General features: G+C 40.1%; 1 protein-coding gene across 1 annotated transcript in view; it reads right to left on the bottom strand.

Annotated features, from left to right (window-relative positions):
• Positions 1-2,703: 2,703 nt before the first annotated feature.
• hacl1 (2-hydroxyacyl-CoA lyase 1) overlaps positions 2,704-18,485 on the bottom strand; it is a 56,585-nt gene continuing 40,803 nt past the window's right edge. The window contains exons 10-12 of the mRNA XM_048608083.1: positions 14,539-14,646; positions 5,865-6,051; positions 2,704-3,258 (exon numbers count right to left, since the gene is read on the bottom strand). Of these exons, the coding sequence (XP_048464040.1) occupies positions 3,226-3,258; positions 5,865-6,051; positions 14,539-14,646 (328 nt within the window). The 3' untranslated portion in view covers positions 2,704-3,225. The remainder of the gene's footprint in view (positions 3,259-5,864; positions 6,052-14,538; positions 14,647-18,485) is intronic.

The following is an 18,485-nucleotide window of genomic DNA, read 5'->3' as shown; positions in this document are numbered from 1 at the left end:
TAAGTCCCACACCAAAGGCTGCAGCATTAAGTTTAAGCTTCCCCTAAAGTTTGGTTCTGAAAATGTTCAGCACTGTTAAAGATTCGATTCTTTGATTAAATATTAACCTGAGATTCCCCCTTCCCTGTCCCCGCTCTCTCAGATGTACTGAAAAGATCTCCTGACACAACTGTAAGGAAAATTGGGGTGTTCTCGCAGTGTCGTGGCCAATATTTATCAATATTACTATATTGTTATTTGTGCAAGTGGGCAACACTTCAATGCAGTATGTGCATCACTGGTCATAATAGAAGAGGTGGTGGAGTAATGACAATGTCAGTGGATTAGTATTCCAGAATCCCAGGCTAATGTTCTGGCGATATTGCTTTGAAACTCATCATGGCAAATGGTGTAAGTGGCATGCAAAGGTATAGAATGAAATAAAGATAGTCTAATGATAACCATGTGGCCACTGCCAACTGTCATAAAATCCCAGTTGGCCTTCCGTTTAGGGAAGGAAACAATTGTCCTTACTTGGTTTGGCCTACATGTGACTCCAGACTTACAACAATATGGTTGATTCTGAAGAAGGGTCTAGGCCCGAAACGTCAGCCTTCCTGCTCCTCTGCTGCTGCTTGGCCTCCTGTGTTCATCCAGCTCTACACCTTGTTATTTCTATGGTTGATTCTTAACTGCCTTCTGTAGCATCCCAAACTGGTGCTTGGGTTCAATGTAATTGCTAATCTCTGAAGAAATTTCCACTGACTGACTGTAGTGTTGACACTTTATAGGAGAAACATGAAGGAGGGATTAAAAATTGGAATAGAATATTGGGCATTGATACGCGGAGTAGGGAAGCGTTGGAGCTGCGAAAGACACACTGACGGATTAGGTTAGGAACTGTTGCGTTCTGAGCTTGTTTGGATTTGTAAAGCGATATTTTCATTTCATTGGTCAACTGAAACAGTGCAGTGAAATTTAGATTCACAGAAAGCACTTTTAACCATGCTAATTTGCATCAAAAGTGACTGACAAGTCAATTTCTGTGCCATAAAGGCTTGGTGAAGGAGAGTTCCACAGATCTGTTTTAAAAAGAGATTTAGATAGCTGCTTATGAAAATTGTGGCAAAACAGTGGGACTAAACCATGCAGCTTATATGAAGATGAACAGTTTCTCACTTTAACAATGAAATGTGTTGCTTCCACGCTGCAACTTTCTCCCAAACAAACTGAGGGGCAAATTTGGAGAATTTAAGCTAAGAGGTGACAAAAGCTTTCGGCAGTAGTGGAACGAGGTTGTAATCTAAGCGTGTGATGGGACAGGGTAAAGTTAAGATGTTTGGGTGATCGATTGGACTTAGGTCTTAACACTCAGGTTAGGGTCAAGCTAGTCAGAAATGCTCTAATATACACCAAGCTCTGTTTGAACATGTAGGTATCAAGTTCTGAAGGAGGGTCACTGGACTCAAACCGTTGATTCTGTTTCTCTCTCAACAGATGCTGTCAGACCTCTTGAGTTTCTCCAGCACCCTGTTTTTGTCTGTTCTGGACATGAAGTGGGATCAAATTGGCATGTACAGCTTGCAGTTTTTATTGCAGAGAATGACTTTGATCTTAAGATTAATTGATGGAAGGAATAAAGGTTCTGCTGTTAAGTCTGTGCCAGCTATAATTTCTGTCTCCCTCCCTCAAACACCATTATTTGCATGAACAACAAAGATCAGCAGAATGTAAAGAAGCTGCTTTAAACTGTTATACTAATTATTTGATGTACTATATAGTTAGAAAATGATATACTTAATTCAGTTTTAGGACACCACAATAATGTTCTCATCACCTCATATGATTCCATATTAGACAATCACTTAGGTTGATCAATGTCTTTTTTAAATTCTACTTTTAAATAATTAGCACAGTGTTGACTGAGATTACAGTTTATACATAATTATAGATGTTAAAAATATTATTAGAAGTCACACAACATGAGTTGTCACTTCACCTGACGAAGAAGCAGCACCCCGAAAGCTAGTGATTTCAAATACACCTGTTGGACTATAACCTGGTGTAATATGACATCTGACCTTGCCAACACTGGCACCTCTACATCAAAAATATTCTTGAAATTTGAAGTCAATCAAAAGGCCACTATCATTACAAAATAAATTACAACACCATAACTAAATCTCAATAACCAATAATCCCATGTTTTACTTCATCAAATAGTTAAAACATTTAAATACAACTAGCCTTCTTCAAGTATACATATATATACATAATATATACACATCTTAAATCCAGAAATATATCCCCTAGATTGGATGAAACATACCTGCACTAAATTTCTCACATTTTATATTTACAATTTGCTGAATGTTAGTTTTTATGTTACTGGTCCAACAAACTATGATATCCATTTACAGAGAATACCCAGTTTTGATCGCAGACTTCCAGTCATGAGTTGCATGAAGACTCGAAACTAGGTCAATGCCATTTTGAAATAAATATCAAATGTCTGTGACAACTTTCTTCAGCAAGATAGCTTATTAAACTTACAATGTGATTATATTAAAACTCCTCAGAGCACTACCATAGTTGTAAGGTTATACTATAAAAGCTTAAAAGCTAATAATCAAGTAACTCATTTCAGAACAATAGCATGGAACTTAAGATCAGTTAGGTTTTTATTTCTATGAAGTATAATTTCTCAAGTAAATTATGCTGTGATATCATGAAAACAGAAATTTATTTTTCATTTTGTAATAGATTTTAGGAGGAAAAAAACACAAAAAAGCATTGCATTATTAGTTACAGATATTCAGCCTAAATATTATACATGATTATTTCCTGGTTGAAGTTAATGGCAGTAATCATGGTATTTTAGAGTTATTTATACAATTCTACACAAGAAATAAAACATCTTTTCCATTTCATATACTGATCAATGACTTTGGTCTACTGTCCAACTATCTAAAAATACTTTCCTCTTTGGCAAGACAAAAGATTACTGTCAACTTCATTGCTTCAGAAACATTCACAATCACAATCTTCGCAGCAATATAAAGTTAATTTACTCCTGTGGTCCATCCCTAGTTCAGCTAATTCAGAACCAACAGTAATCACAAATTTTTAAGAATATAAGCATCCAATCTTGCCAAAATTTCACCTTGCAAACTGATGTCACTAACATATGTTTTCCAGTTAACTGGGCCTGGCTTACTCTGCTTTGGTTTTGCCAAAATATTCCAGTCACATATTGGAACGAGTCAGCCAAGTAAAATCCTGAAAGCAAACATCATAAGAGCATAAAGTCAAAGGTAGTAAAAGATTATTTGGATACTTAGTCCACAAAATCAAGTAATGCTATTAATATTATCTCTCACTATGTTGATTGCTGATTTAATCCTCAATAATATTTAATAGATTTATGAAAGAAAACGTCAGCATTGTTCTGACTCATATCCAAAACTTTCTGCAGTCGAACATGATTTCCAATAATTAGTTCGAGCTAAGAGGTGAATTGGAACTGTAGTGGTCTTTCCCCCCACATGCACTTCTGCATGTAAAAGAAATTAAATGACGTCTGAAACAGCAGAAACACCAACATTTCTTTGCCCTTCCCCCTTTCCCAGCTTCACCAAAATACAAAACCGTGATTTTGAACTGACAAAGAGATCTCACCTTCACATTCAGATCCTTTTGAGTAATGCACTGCAGCTATTTTTAACTTATTGCTTCAAAAAACACCTTCTGATCATAGGATTATATATGATATAAAACTCATCATTTGGTCCAACAGTCCATGCTGGCAGTTACACTCCAATTGCACCACCCCTATCTTTTTCTCACCTACATCTATGATCATCTATTCCCCCTCATTAGGCTGTCTAGTTTTCCCTGAAATAAATCTATATTATTTGCTTACACACTCCATGTGGCAGTCAGTTCCGCATTCTCACCACTTTTTAGGCGAATAGGTTTTTCTTCTGAACTCCTTATTGGATTTCTTGGTGACTATCTCCTTTTGATGGCCTCTGGTCATATGCAGCTCCATGACAGGAAACATTATTTTCTGTATCCACTGTATCAAAATCTTTTGTGATTCTCAAAGCTTCTTTTCAGTCACTCCTCAACTTTCATTTATCAAGAACAAAGAGACCCAGCCTATTAATCCTTTTCTGATGTGTATAATCATGTATTTTGGATATGCTCTTACAAGCTTCACCTGCATCTTCTCCAGTCCTCTCGATTCTACTTACAAAATGACAACTAAACTGCAATCTAAGTGTGGTCTCAAAGTTTAACACTGGTTTAGCATGACTTGTATATACTTTTCGGTTTAACCAATTGAAGGGTCCTTCATGCCTCTACTCCGACAGGACTTGGACCTTTCAAGTCAAGAATGGCCTCCCTATTCTTCCTCTCAAAATGTACTAACCCTCATTTATCTGCATTGAACTTCATTTGCCAAACATTTGCTCATTCAGTAAGTTTATTAATGTCCTCCCGTAATTTGTTGCAGTCCTTCTCATTGTTGATAAACCTCTTTATTTATATAATTTATAAATTTATAAATTGTGAGTTTGATTACAAAGTCCCAAATCATTATTGTGAACATCAGTGGTTACAACACTGATCCTTGTGGCACACCACTTTCAACCTTCCATCACTCTGAAATACTACACTTTATTCCCATACTCTGCTTTTGTTGGTTAGTAACGCATTCTGTCTGCTTGTCCCCAACTCCACATTCTCTGGCCTTAAGACAACAAGAGCATTACTACTCATATTTAATAATTTGTTAGAAATAAGCTGTAGTGTCAGAGAATTGGTCAATAGTTAATAAAATCCCAATACTTTAAAAGGGCAACAGAAAATATGAAGGCAATTATAGAGAAGTCAGTTTAAGATAAGTGATAAGAAAAGTAATAGAGTTGTTACTAAGGATGTCAATAAACACACGTAGAAGTAAGTCATATCATAATGAATGGTCAGCACTGTTTTTAAAAGCGAAAATTTTGCTTGACCACAATTATAGAATTTTTTGAGGAAGTAAAAAAGAGATGATACTGATAATGCAACAAATGTAGTTTATCTAGATTTTCAAAAGGTCTTTGATAAGGAATGTGAGTATTAATGCCTTTATTATCTCTTCCCTAGATTCTTTCAATATACGTAGCTACAATCCATTGAGACCAGGGGTTTTATCCTCTTTGAATTTGTTTAGTCTATTCAATATATCGTTTTAATTTGAAGTGGATGTAACTCATTACTCCACTGATTATTTAATGTCATGATCACATGTTCTATCTCACTGGTAAATACATTATCATCTCCTAAATCATCTCCTCTTCAGATTCCTCAACAACATTTGCCAACTGAAACCGAGATGACAGACAAGAGAGAGCCAATTCTTGGGTTCTTGGCAATGCTGCTCTTGCAAAGCATGACTGGCCAATCCTTCCTCTCTGTAGGAAAGCAGCTGACCTCTATCACCCATCCTGTCCGGACAGCTGGCTGAGGGTTGAAAGCTGACTGTGTGGGTAGTCTCACAAAAATCTTGAGCGTAACAATTCTACTAGCACTATCTTGATGTGTTGCTGGAACCCCGCTACCAAACATAAAATTAATTTAATAGATTCATGATAAAGAGTATAATCATCACCACAGGAGGTCACTCTAAATACAGTACACTCCACAAAATACACAATCATCTAAACATACATAGTAATTTAATGTGATTAATTATAGGTATGTTCATTCACATATCAGACTCTTTCAACTTTCTCTCCACCTCAAAACATCAATGGCTGCTTCAAATCCTTAAGAGTTAGGGGACTTCAAAATTGTTACACTCACAAAACATTCATTCCTTCAAATACACTTACTTGTTTCTTTCTATCAGATGATGGGTCAATCATCACATTAATAAGTGATGGTAGTTTCTGGTCTGCCAAACATGCAGCAAGTGCCTTTTGCAGCTCCTCTGGTGTTTGTACAAAGTAGCCTTTTCCACCAAATGCAATCATGACCTGCTCATAATGAGCATTAGGTGTGAGAGAGATGGGTGGAGCCCTAAAAGAATTGAGAAAATGTTTATGTAAATTTATATTTATTTATCAAAAGAAGAAAAACAAATGTCATTCTTTCATTTATTTTTGTCTAAATGAGAACCAAATTACACAATTAATCATGGTTTCAAAATTCAGCCAATTAGTGAAATGTTATCCATTGTTACATAAAAATATCCTCAGACAATTGCTTCATCTGTAACATGGGCACTCAATGTTTAGATAATGCCATTATTAGAAAGCATGTTTGACAATATCAATATTAGCTGTTGCCTCAGTCATGTACAATAACAAGTAAGATATAAACAAAAGTTGCTATAAATTAAAAGTACATAATTCCCTACAATTTGGGGGAAGGCAACGGCCAAGTGGTATTATCGCTAGACTGTTAATCCAAACCTCACACACAGTTCTGAGGGTTGGGTTTGAATGCCACGATAGTAAAATTTGAATGAATTAAATATCTGAAATTAAGAATCTAATGATGACCACCAAACCATTGCTGATCATTGGGAAAACCCCACCTGGTTCACTAATGTCCATCAGGGATGGAAATCTGCCATCCTCACCCGGTCTGACCTACATGTGGCTCCAGATGCACAGCAATGTGATTAATTCTCAGCTGCCCTCTGAAATGGCCTAGCAAGCCACTCAGTTGTATCAGTCACTATGAAGTCTCAAGAAAGAAATGAAAATGGACAGACCACTTGGCATCGATCTAGGCATCAGAAAAGACAACAGCAGAAACAGCTCTGACAATGCTGCAAAGTCCTCTTTATTAATATCTGAGGGTTAGTGCCAAAATTGGGAGAGCTTTCTCACAGACTAATCAAACAACAGCTTGACGTAGTCATGCTCATGGAATCATTCCTTACAGACAATGTCCCAAACACCACTGTCACCATCTCTGGATATGTCCTGTCCCACCAGAAGGACAGACCTACAGGGGTGGCGGCACTTTGGCATACTGTCAGGAGAGTTTTACCCTGGGAGTCTTCAAACATTGACCAATAATTTCAATGTCTACCACCAAGAGTGGCTCGGCAGCTGTACTACTGATCAAGCTGCTCAGGTCCTAAAGGACATAGCTGCTGGACTGGGTCTGCAGCTGGCTGTGAAGGTATCAACAAGAGAGCAAAACATACTCGACATCATCCTTCCCAATCTGCCAGCTGCAGATGCATCTGTCCATGACAGTATCAGTAAGAGCAACCACCGCACAATCCTTGTTGAGACAAAGTCCTGCCTTCACATTGAAAATAACTTCCATCGTGTTGTGTGGCACTATTACCATGTTAAATCGATAGACTTGGAACAGATTTAGCAACTCAAGTCTGGGCATCCATGATGCTCTATGGGCCAGCAGCAGAATTGTACTCCAGCACAATCTGTAACCTCATGGCCCAGCAAATGCCTCACTGAACCATTACCAAGTCAGGGGATCAATCCTGGTTCAATGGAGAATGCAGCAGAGCAGGCCAGGAACAGCACCAGACTTATCTAAAAATAAGGTGTCAATCTGATGGCACGACTGAACAGGATTACTTACACATCAAACAGCAGAAGCAGTAAGTGATAGACAGAGCTAAGTGATCCCACAATCAACTGATTAGATCTAAGCTCTGTACTCCTGCCACATCTAGTTGCAAATGGTGATGGACAATTAAATAATCCAGTAGCTCCACAAATATCCTCATCCTCAATGATAGAAGAGTGCAACAGATCAGTGCAAAGATAAGGCTGAAGCATTCACAGCAATCTTCACTGAGAAATGCTGAGTGGACGATCCATCTTAGCCTCTTCCAGAGGTGCCCAGCATCACAGATATCAGTGTTCTGCTAATTGGATTCACTCCACATGATATCAAGAAACGATTAGAGGCACTGGATATGGGCCCTGAAAACATTCCAGCAAAGTACTGAAGACTTGTGCTCCAGAACTTGCTGCTCCCCTCGCCAAGCTGTTCCAGTACAGTTACAACACTGACAACGTGGAAAATTGCTTAAGTATGTTCCATACACAGAAAACAGGACAAATCCAACCCAGTCAATTGCTACCCCATCAGTAAAGTGATGGAAGGTGTCATCAACAGTACTATTGAGGAACACCTACTCAGCAATAACCTGCTCAGAGACACCCAGTTTGGGTTCTGCCAGGGCCACTCAGCTCCTGACCACATTGTGGCCCTGGTTCAAACATGGACTAAAGAGCTAAATTCCAGAGGTGAGGCGAGTGACAGCCTTTGACATCAAGGCTGCACCTGACCAAGTATGGCATTAAGGTGCCCTAGCAAAACTGTAATCAATGCGTATTGGGAGCAAATTCTCCATCAGTTATAGTCATACCTGGCACATAGGAAAATGGCTGCGGTTGTTGGAGGTCAGTTATCTCCATTCCAGGACATCTCTGCAGGAGTTCCTCAAGGTAATGTCCTAGGCCCAACAATTTTCAGCTGCGTTATCAACATCTTTTCCTCCATCATAAGGCCAAACGTGGGGAGGTTCACCAATGACTGCACAATGTTCAGCACCATTCGCAACTCCTCAGATAGCGAAACAGTCCATGTTCAAATGCAACAAGATCTGCACAACATCTAGGGCTGGGCTGAAAAATGGCAAGTAACATTCATGCCGTACAAATGCCAGGCAATGACCATCTCCAAAAAGAGACAATCTAACCACCACTCCTTGACATTTAGTGGCATTACCATGACTGAATCCCCTACTATTAACATCCTGGGGGTGAATTAGGAACTCATTGTACAATCACTGAGACAGAGAATGCTGCATCAGGGGCACCCAACTCAGCTTCCAAACAGTAAGTTGCATCTTGCCAACCTGTTTGAATATTTTGAAGAAGTCAAAGAACGAACCAGCATAAAATCAGCCTGTGCCAAATCATCGCTAGATCTTCCCAAAATCAATCCCACTCCTTATCATCTGTTTACCCACTCCTTATCAACTTCCGACTTCAAGTATGAAGCAGCTAAGGCGATTCAGCCAACATTCAAGTTTTCTTAAAATATGCACAAGCAAAATGAAATATAGATTTGTTTCCTATGCATTGCCAAATTTTGCATTTAGTGCACTCCAAAGGAAGTGAAAATAAGAGCATAATGTTTTATTTATTTCAATACATTTGTAAGTTTCATTCTCACGAATGAGAGTAGCAGGATAATACTCACATCATCATTATTATTCTCTTCCATGAATCAGTGGTGTGCTCTCTCATCAGAGACTTAACCTGAGGATCACCATGCCTCAGGCGAGGAGAGAGGTTGTGAAGGAGAGTCTTTCATGGCAACCTCAGCTGGTGTGGGAATTGAATCTGCACTTTTGGGATTGCTCAGCATCACAAACTAGCTACCCAGCTAACTGAGCTAACCTACGCCCCTAACCCCTTGACAATTCACTGCACACCACTGAAGAGAGAAATGTGCTCCGGAGAGAAAAGAGGCCTGATCACAGATACAATGCTGTATGAACAGGTGGTATGTAAAATCACTAGGCCATGTGACAATCTGCATTTGAATGGAGCCCAGTCAAATGGGAGGGCAACTAACTTCATTGAACTGCCATTTAAAAAATCACGGGAAAGGATTCTTAACAGTTACGGACAAACATCAATTCAGAACTAAAGGTAACAATCTATATCTCACCATTGGATATACAAATCATACTAACATCTCAGAGGCTGCGGAAAAGAAAACATTCAACCCAAAACATCAGAAAATATATTTATACAGCAGCTTTAATTGTTACCAAGGCGAAATACTAGTATGTTATCAAGATTATTTATTTATTAAGGAACAAGAGGAGACAAGCCATGGAAAACACAGCTGCTAATAAAAAGAGAAGAGAAATAAGCAAGCCCTGTAATGTTAGTGGCCTGGAATAATAGCTTCATTATCAAAAGGGCACTTCAGCTAACAGCTAGGCAAAGAGCATACTGAACCTCCTATAAACAAATCATAACTTATAAACAGAGCTTTGTTTTATACCCTCCGAATGAAAATCTAACAATCAAGGCCTTGGTTTAGTAAAACTTCATTTAGTAAAATTAGTTGCACAAACACCCACTGATGCCCAAAGAGATCATTGATATCAAATGATTGCTTTTTTTATGAAAACGGATGAATCAAGACTAACATTAACAATGTGGGTCTTGTTCTCTTTTAACATGCAGTGTGAACTCCCTCAATACTGTAGTGTCACTACTGTCCAGCACCTGCTGCTCTTGCACCATCAGCTGTATCTAACGTTGTAGTCGCTAGAAAAATCCAGTCACTCTCTACGCTATTATTTTGATTGAGAGGCAGGGGACGTGACCTATTTGGATTTCTAGACGGCCTTTGACAAGGTGCCGCACAGGAGGCTGCTAAATAAGATAAGAGCCCATGGTGTTGCAGCAAGGTACTGATACAGATAGGCAATTGGCTGAGTGGCAGAACACAGTGGGGATTTTTCAGGAAGTCAGTCAGCGACTAGTGGAGTTTACATTTGGGACCACAGCTATTCGCATTATACATTAATGATCTGGATGAAGGAACTGGGGGCATTGTTACAAAGTTTGCAGATGCCACAAAGATAAGTGGAGGGGGCAGGAGATGTTGAGGACGTGGGGAGAGTGCAGAAGCACTTGGACAGGCTAGGAGAGTGGTCAATGAAGTGGCAATTGGAATGCAATGTGGGAAATTATCAGGTTATGCCCTTTGGTAGGAAGAATAGAGGCATAGACTATTTTCTAAATGGGGAAAGGCTTAAGGAACCTGAAGCACAAAGGGACTTGAAAGTCCTAGTTCAGGATTATTTTAAGATTAACCTGCAGGTTCAACTAGCAAATGCAATGCTGCCATTCATTTCAAGAGGGCTAGATACAAAAGCAGGATGTACTGCTAAGGCTGTACAAATTTTTCCTAATCTAGCTGTTAGGAGATGTTATTATACACCTCTGGAGCAGAAGGAACTTGATCCCGGACCTCCTGCTTCAGGAATAGGGACACTACCATTGTGCCACAAGAACCCACTAAGTCTATATAAGGTGCTGATCAGATCATGTATGGAATATTGTGAGCAGTTTTGGGTTCTATTTCAAAGGAAGGATTTGCTAAATGTTGGAGGGGGTCCAGAGGAAGTTGCCAAGAATGATCCTGGGGATGGAGGGCTTGTCAAATGAGGAGTGGGGAGGTTGAGGACTCTGAGTCTGTACTTGATGGAGTTTAGAAGGATGAAGAGGGAAATCTCATTGAAACTTGTTGAATACTGAAAGGCCTGGATAGTGTGGACATGGGCAAGATGTTTCCACTAGTAGGAGAGACAAGGATCTGAGGGCACAGCCTTAGAGTGAAGGGATGACCTTTTAGAACTGAGGTGAGGAAATACTTCTTCAGTCAGGGGGTGGTTAATCTGTGGAACTCATTGAAACAGAAGGTGGCAGACTCCAAGTCATCAGGTGTCTTTAGGACAGAGGTAGATAGGTTTTGATTAATCTGGCCATCAAAGGTTATGGGTGAAGTCATGATTAAATGGCAAAGCAAACTCAACGGCCAATTCTGCTCCTATATCTTATTATCTTATGGTCTTTTTTTTCATGCAGTTTCATTGACAGCATAATTAGAAACACAAGTTTGGTGAAGTTTAAACTTGTAATCGTATGTCCAAAAATATGCAAAACATGTGATTACCCATGCTTAACTCTACTAAGGAATAATTTGCAATAAAGAAGTATATTGTTAGGGCAGCCGGTGGTGTGTGTATGGAGTGAGCTGCTGGAGGAGATGGTGGAGGCTGGTACAATTACAACATTTAAAAAGGCATCTGGATGTGTATATGAACAGGAAGGTTTTACAGGGATATGGGCCAAATGCTGGCAAATGGGACTAGGTCAGATTGGGATGACAGGTCAGCATGGATGAGTTGGACCGAAGGGTCTGTTTCCATGCTGTATGACTCTACGACATTATGACCAAATTATTCCCCCCATTCTGAACAACTGAGAGAATGGGTTAGATTGAGAGCAGGTGACGACCCAGTGGTATCGAGACTGGTAAGGTAGTGTTGCCTCAGTCCCAGAGGAACATTGGGTTCCTCTATGTGAGAGAAAGACAGAGAAATGACTGGTGGGAAATGTAACCTGAGGGCCACCATGCTTCAGGTGAGAGGTGAGGCTGAGAGGGCAGGTCTTTCATGATAACCTAAACCGGTGTGAGTTAGCAATCCAGAGACACAGGTAATGTTCTGGAGATCCGGTTTCGAATCCCACTATGGAAGGTGGTCAAATTTGAGTTCAGTAAGAATCTGGAATTAAGAGTCTAATGTTGACCATTGTCAATTGTTGTGAAAATCCATCTGGTTCACCAATGTCCTTTAGAGAAGGAAATCTGCTTACATTGCCTATATGTGACTCCAAACCAACGGCAATGTGGTAGACTCTTAACTGCCCTCTGGGCAATTAGAGATGAGCAATAAATCCTGGTCAAGCCAGCAACACCCACATTCCATTAATGAAAACAAAAATCACAAAGCAATTTACAACACAAAGACTGCTGGGGTTGAGAGATATGATTGAGATACCAGGAACGAGTAGTAATTTAGGGCTTTAAGGTAGCCTTTAAAGAAAGAGAGGGAGGTAGAGACGTTTTATGTAAGGAATTCCAAAGTGAGGCAACTTAATGACTGAAGGCGTAGCCACAATGTTGATGCAAAGGGAATGGAAGTCCATAAGAGAAGTGGCCAGAGTGCTTCCTCAGTTACAGAGCTGAGGCAGTTCACAGAAATAAGGAGGGGTGAAGACTAACATGCAAGAGGTGATCCCCTTCTCAAAAACAGAACCCATGTATGTCCAAGGCTGAGACTGAAAATGTTGTCTATCAGTAAATGAAATTAGGGTTACAGGTAAGTGTTGTTGAAGATTATCAGATCAACCATGGTCTAATTGATTGGCAGAGCAGACTTGAGGGGCTGAATGGCCTACTTCTGCCCCGAGACATTATTTCTTATAAATGGGGCCCTTGCTGGAGTTCTCTGAAGGGCTCCACTGGACCAATCAAGGCACTGAAATTGCATCATCAGAACCTCTATGGTCTGCTAGATGGCTGCATGGATTGTCCCGTGGATCTTCCTGAAGTAGATCTCAGGCCCATCAATGATGTACTGCAGATTGTGACACCCCACACCTGTCTCCTATTGATCCCTGAAACAATCTGCAGGTTTAGATGTTCACTGTCATGGTGACCTTCAAGTGCCACAGGAAGGGGGTGGTTACCATCTCCTATGGAGGTCAACTCACGCTGCATGATGGCACAGAGACCAGTGATGGCCTCACTGGAAAAGAGAATCTACAGCGACAGAGTTGCTTGGACATTTACCTTAGATAGTGGACTTTGTCTAGAGGACCTGTTTTCAAGATATGGTTCACATAATTCTAATTATTTTTCTTTTGAAGTTCTGCAACTTCTTAAGAAGTACTCCATCACAGATTGCCTCATCAACTGCTCATGTTCTGGTATTTCACCCTCCTTTCCTAAGCCTAAATTCCTCTGCATTCTGGGAATTGTTCTCTCGCGCTTACTCACAGGTACAACTTCAGCTTTTCACGGACAGCTAGCTTCACCAAGCTAGCACTGCCATGGATTCCTTCCCTGGCGTCTACTCATATACAGTTTCATTACCAATTACTGGAACACATTCCTGATTCCTGAGCCACAGAACTAGCCAACTATTCATTGACTTCTTCCTGAGCACCAGCCCACAGAACCTGTGAAGGTTAGTTGTCTTCTGAGCATTCAAGCTAAACAGTGGCACTGTTTAAAATGAAGCCTGCTTCTGTTGGCCCCTCTCTCAAGCACTGCTTACTATTCAACCGTAACGTTTATACTGCTCTTCAGAGGCCCTTGAATGGTCTATTGAAAACTTTGCGACAAGACCATTTTTGTACCTAGGTTGGTTTGAATGAGTCACTTAACAACCATTAGAACACTTGGTTCCCGGAATGGTCCACTTCATTGATCATTGTCTCTTACAGATCAAATGGATACAACAAAAGAAAAAGAATTCATTACAGGGGAAAAGTGTGTTACAGAGTGCGTATGAATACTAAGCATCCAGACTAATAAATTACAAGAACAAAATAAGAACATCACCAAATAAGAAATTCAGCTTAGATAAATATTTTTTTAAAAATTCTTCCTTTTAACCCACCATCCAGATGTTGCAATTTAAGGGGTAAAATGAATCAACCCAATCAAGTGCTGACTGATAACATACCAGTTTTTAACAAAGTTACAAAACCTATTATTCAGCAATCAACCTTGACAAGCTTGACAACTATGAAATATGCTTGCAGTTGACTTGTTACCTTGAAGTCATGTGGACATATTGGCTGAAGTTTAATCAGCTCCAGATACAGTTCTGTGCATTCAAAGGAAACTTTTGTATTCTAACTTTATTGTGCACACTGAGATTTATTCACCACTGAAAGATTCTATACTTACACAATTTCAGTCTCCCCCACTTTTGTCAGCTCTTTCCACGTGTCCTCATCCACTCCACTGTAAATTCCATTATTGTTTACTACAATGACCACTATTGGCAAACCGTACCTAAGATTAAAAAAAAATGCTTGGTAGTGGATCATATTTATATGTACATGCGACAAATGACACAAGGAAATACACAATGAACAGTAGGACCTTGGGAAGCACCAAGGATCTGAGGACCTTGGTGTGCATGTACATCAGTTCCTTCAGGTAGCAGGAAAGAGGCATATGGAATACTTGCCTTTATTATCTGAGGCACAGAGTTTAAAAGCTGGGAGGTTTTGCTGGAACCATCTAAAAGAGTGGTTAGGCCACATCAAGAATATTGTGTGCAGTTTTGTAGCCACATTATAGGAAGTAGATATAATTGCTCTGTACAGGATGCAGAGAGTGTTTACTAGGATGTTGCCCGAGTTGGACAGGTTGTCATGAAGACAGATTGGATCGACTGAGTTTTTATTGCTTGGAGTAGGGAGACTAAGGGGGACATGATTAAGATGTATAAATTGTGAGGTGCATAGATAATGTAAACAGGAAGAGACTTTTCCCCTGGAGGGGTGGGTGGGGAGATCAATGATTTGAGATCGACATAGATTTAAGGTAAGGGCCAGGGTTGTAAGAGGAGATGTGAGGAGATATTTTCACCCAGAGGGAACTCACAGTCTGTAAAACTGGTGGAGACAGCAACCCTGATAACATTTAAGGCTTATTTAGGAGTGCACTTGCGATACCAAGGCATACAAGGACATGGGTCAACAGACGAAAAATGGGATTAGAATAGTTTGACTGGCACAGATTCGATGGGCCAAAGGATTTTTTTCTGTGCTATAGACCTCTGTGACTATACCTCCATTTAAGACATTCCAAACCAACTCTGTAATGGTAAATGTTTAAAAATACAAGTTAGTGAAAAGGGAATCTCAAAAGACCTCATTCATATTTTCAAGATAAGGCTTGGTGTAGATGCAGTGCAGATTCACTGGAACCCTATTAGGACATAAAGAGTTAAATGATAAGGGCCAGTTCCACAAACATAGTTTTAATTCCCCAGAGCTTAGAATGTCAATTTCTGATCTAAATAAGATACTTCTGTGGATTAAGGAGTTCAAGTTGAGAGAGAAAAAAATATTTCTTCTGGGGGTTTTATTTCAGTACAAAAGAGCATAATTTTAAGTTAGAGTTAGGCCAGTTTACAAGCGAAATCAAGAAGCACTTTCTCCTCAAAAAACTGTAGCAGGAAGTGCTGGGCTAATTGAAATTTTAAAGATGAAGATGAACAGATTTTGGAATGGAGTGAAATGACAGGGAAATGGAAGTGAAGGATTGAGAGGGTCTCATTGGCCTACTTCTCTTCTCATGTTCCTATGAAAGGGATTGACAAAACTAATTCAGACCAATTGTTCACCAAAGCCAATGGGATGACTGGTCACTTTGCAGCCAGTCCTGAAGGAGTTATTGATCCCCGTTGTAGGTTTTGAGAATAGAAAATTAGAATGCAGACCCCAAAGGCCAGGGGTGGGTGGAGTCCAGATCCAGTAGAAAACTGGATCAGAACTGAAGTCTTTGGCTCTAAGTAAAACCACAGGGTGTTTGTAAAATAACAGGCTACAGTGGGCTCCTGTGCACGTTGTCTTTGTATATGTGACAGTCCAAACAGAAGTTATACTGATTGCGCTATGTGTCTTCCATCTCACTCTCTGCTCTGTAGGTTTTACCTACTTTGGAATATGGAAGCTCATGAATCAAAACTAACAATGATTTACTAGTGTTAGCTCAATCTGACAAAGATTAAACAAACACATGAGCAAAATACAGAGACCCGGTCCTCAATAATAGCGAGTTTCATTGTTACCTGTTATCTCACTAAAATAAATAGGGCAGCGAAACTATTTTTAATAAGAAGGAAGCTGGTAAAAAGTTCTGAAGGCATCTTTGAGTCCAAAGTCAATATTTGTTTACACTGGGAATAGTTACCTTCCATTGGAAACACTCCATTGAAAGTGCACTCACATAGCACCTTTTTTGAGCACAGGATCTTCCAAATCCATAACAGCCAATACAGGACATTGTTGTAGAGTCGGGAAGCCCAACAGAGAATGTCCAAATCGCAAATTCTAACAGGCAGCAATGAAACCATTCCAGGTGTTGGTTGAGGATTCACTTTTGACCTGAACATTCGGAGAACATCCCAGATCTTGACTGAACAGTGTCATTGAATCTCAGTTTGCACATTCTTAAGTGAATACATGTAACCTATAAACCTTCCCTCCTTCAAGCACATATGATACATAATTTCATCAAGAAATGTTAAGGCTGCTGTAAGTGACTGATAATAACTTGTTTTGCAGCCACTTCTAGAGGGTGAACTTGCTAAAACCTGCTGTCAGGATTATATATGGATCCTGATCCCGATGATGTTCCTCGATGGTGATCACACTTGCCTGTGTGATCGTCACAGAGGTGGCCAATCAACAAGCTCTCTCCAGGAGCTTTGCCCAAATAGGGACAGTGGACTAGCTGCACAGGCAGGAGAACTGAATGGACAACCAAAGGCTGTAGACACCCGCACCTCCACCAGGAAACTGCTGACGTTGGTGTGAAATGGCAAGGACACCTCATGATGGAGGTGCTCCCCGAGGACAGATTAAGTGTGGCAGCATCTGCCAGGCTATCACTGTGGAGGGGGGGAGCATGTGACTGCAATAATATAAAACAAAGAACTGTGAATGCTGAAGATCTGAATAGAAAACAGAAACTGCAGAAGAAACTGCATGTCTGGCAGCATCTGTGGAGAGAAAGCAGATTGACAGCAAAGGCAGGGATTTAATGCAGGCATTGACAGATCCCCAGCTTGCTGCTGGGATACCTTCTCCACAGCTAACAAGTTCTGCACATGGCAAAGACACACACTGGGGCCATTGCAGCCAGCCCTTGAGCAGTGTTCTAATTATCTTAATTGGCTGCCCACCTCCAAGGAGTAGACAGATGAGTCCGGTCCCAATTCGCGCCAGGAAAACTCCCCTTAGTCCAGAATAAATGGTGATCCGTCCCAATGCAGCTCCTCCCTATTTTCCTGGCTGCCATCCCACCTCCAACCTTTTCCTCACAGTGCTGGGAAAATTCAGCCCTGGATTTCAGGACTTCCTTTCACCATTTTGCGGTTCGTGCTTTTCTCTCAATTCCTTCACTACCACTTTCTCTTTCTGGTGTGAGGGAATTCCTTTTCAAACAGTGCCAAAGTATAATTTTAGAAAGCAATTAACCTTTCGGACCATAGATATTGCTCATGCATGCCTGAGGGGCAATGCTACCACTGACATATACATTCTGTTCTGAAGGTGGACTGCTCACATATTCAGCAAACTGGAAAAATAGCATTGCCAGGATAATTATATTTTTATCAATATTAAATATTACACCATCACCCAAGCACCTAACCTTCCAGAAGCTTCGGCAATGACAAAATTACAGATTTACACAATTCTTTGGTTGTTACTTTGATTTAAAATTATTGTCTAGAAAACCCTGAGAATAGAACAACAATCTCAATAAAGATGTTAACACTATCACTGGTGATTCAGTAACTGTGGCTGCCACAGTGGTTTAGTAAGTGTTATATAAGCAAAAAGTGTTTTTCCAAAATAATAGGAAAATAGTCAATGAACCAAATTTATTTTAAAAGTCATATGCTGCCTGAGACTCAGTAGGTAAGTACGGCACATCTCATTGCGTTAAGATTTCAAATCATTTCTTGGTTCCTCCTGAAGTGGTGTGATCTTAGCTTGGCTTATAGAGTGGGCAAGGCCTCAGCATCTGAGTCTAAAGGGAACAGGAAATAAAGAGGTAACAAGATGTAGAGCTGGATGAACACAGCAGGCCAAGCAGCATCATAGGAGCAGGAA

Source organism: Rhincodon typus, chromosome 2 (assembly GCF_021869965.1).
Source record: "Rhincodon typus isolate 14 chromosome 2, sRhiTyp1.1, whole genome shotgun sequence".
NCBI classification, from domain to species: Eukaryota; Metazoa; Chordata; class Chondrichthyes; order Orectolobiformes; family Rhincodontidae; genus Rhincodon; species Rhincodon typus.
The sequence above is the reverse complement of the archived record's forward strand: the minus strand, read 5'-3'. Positions and strand labels throughout refer to the sequence as shown.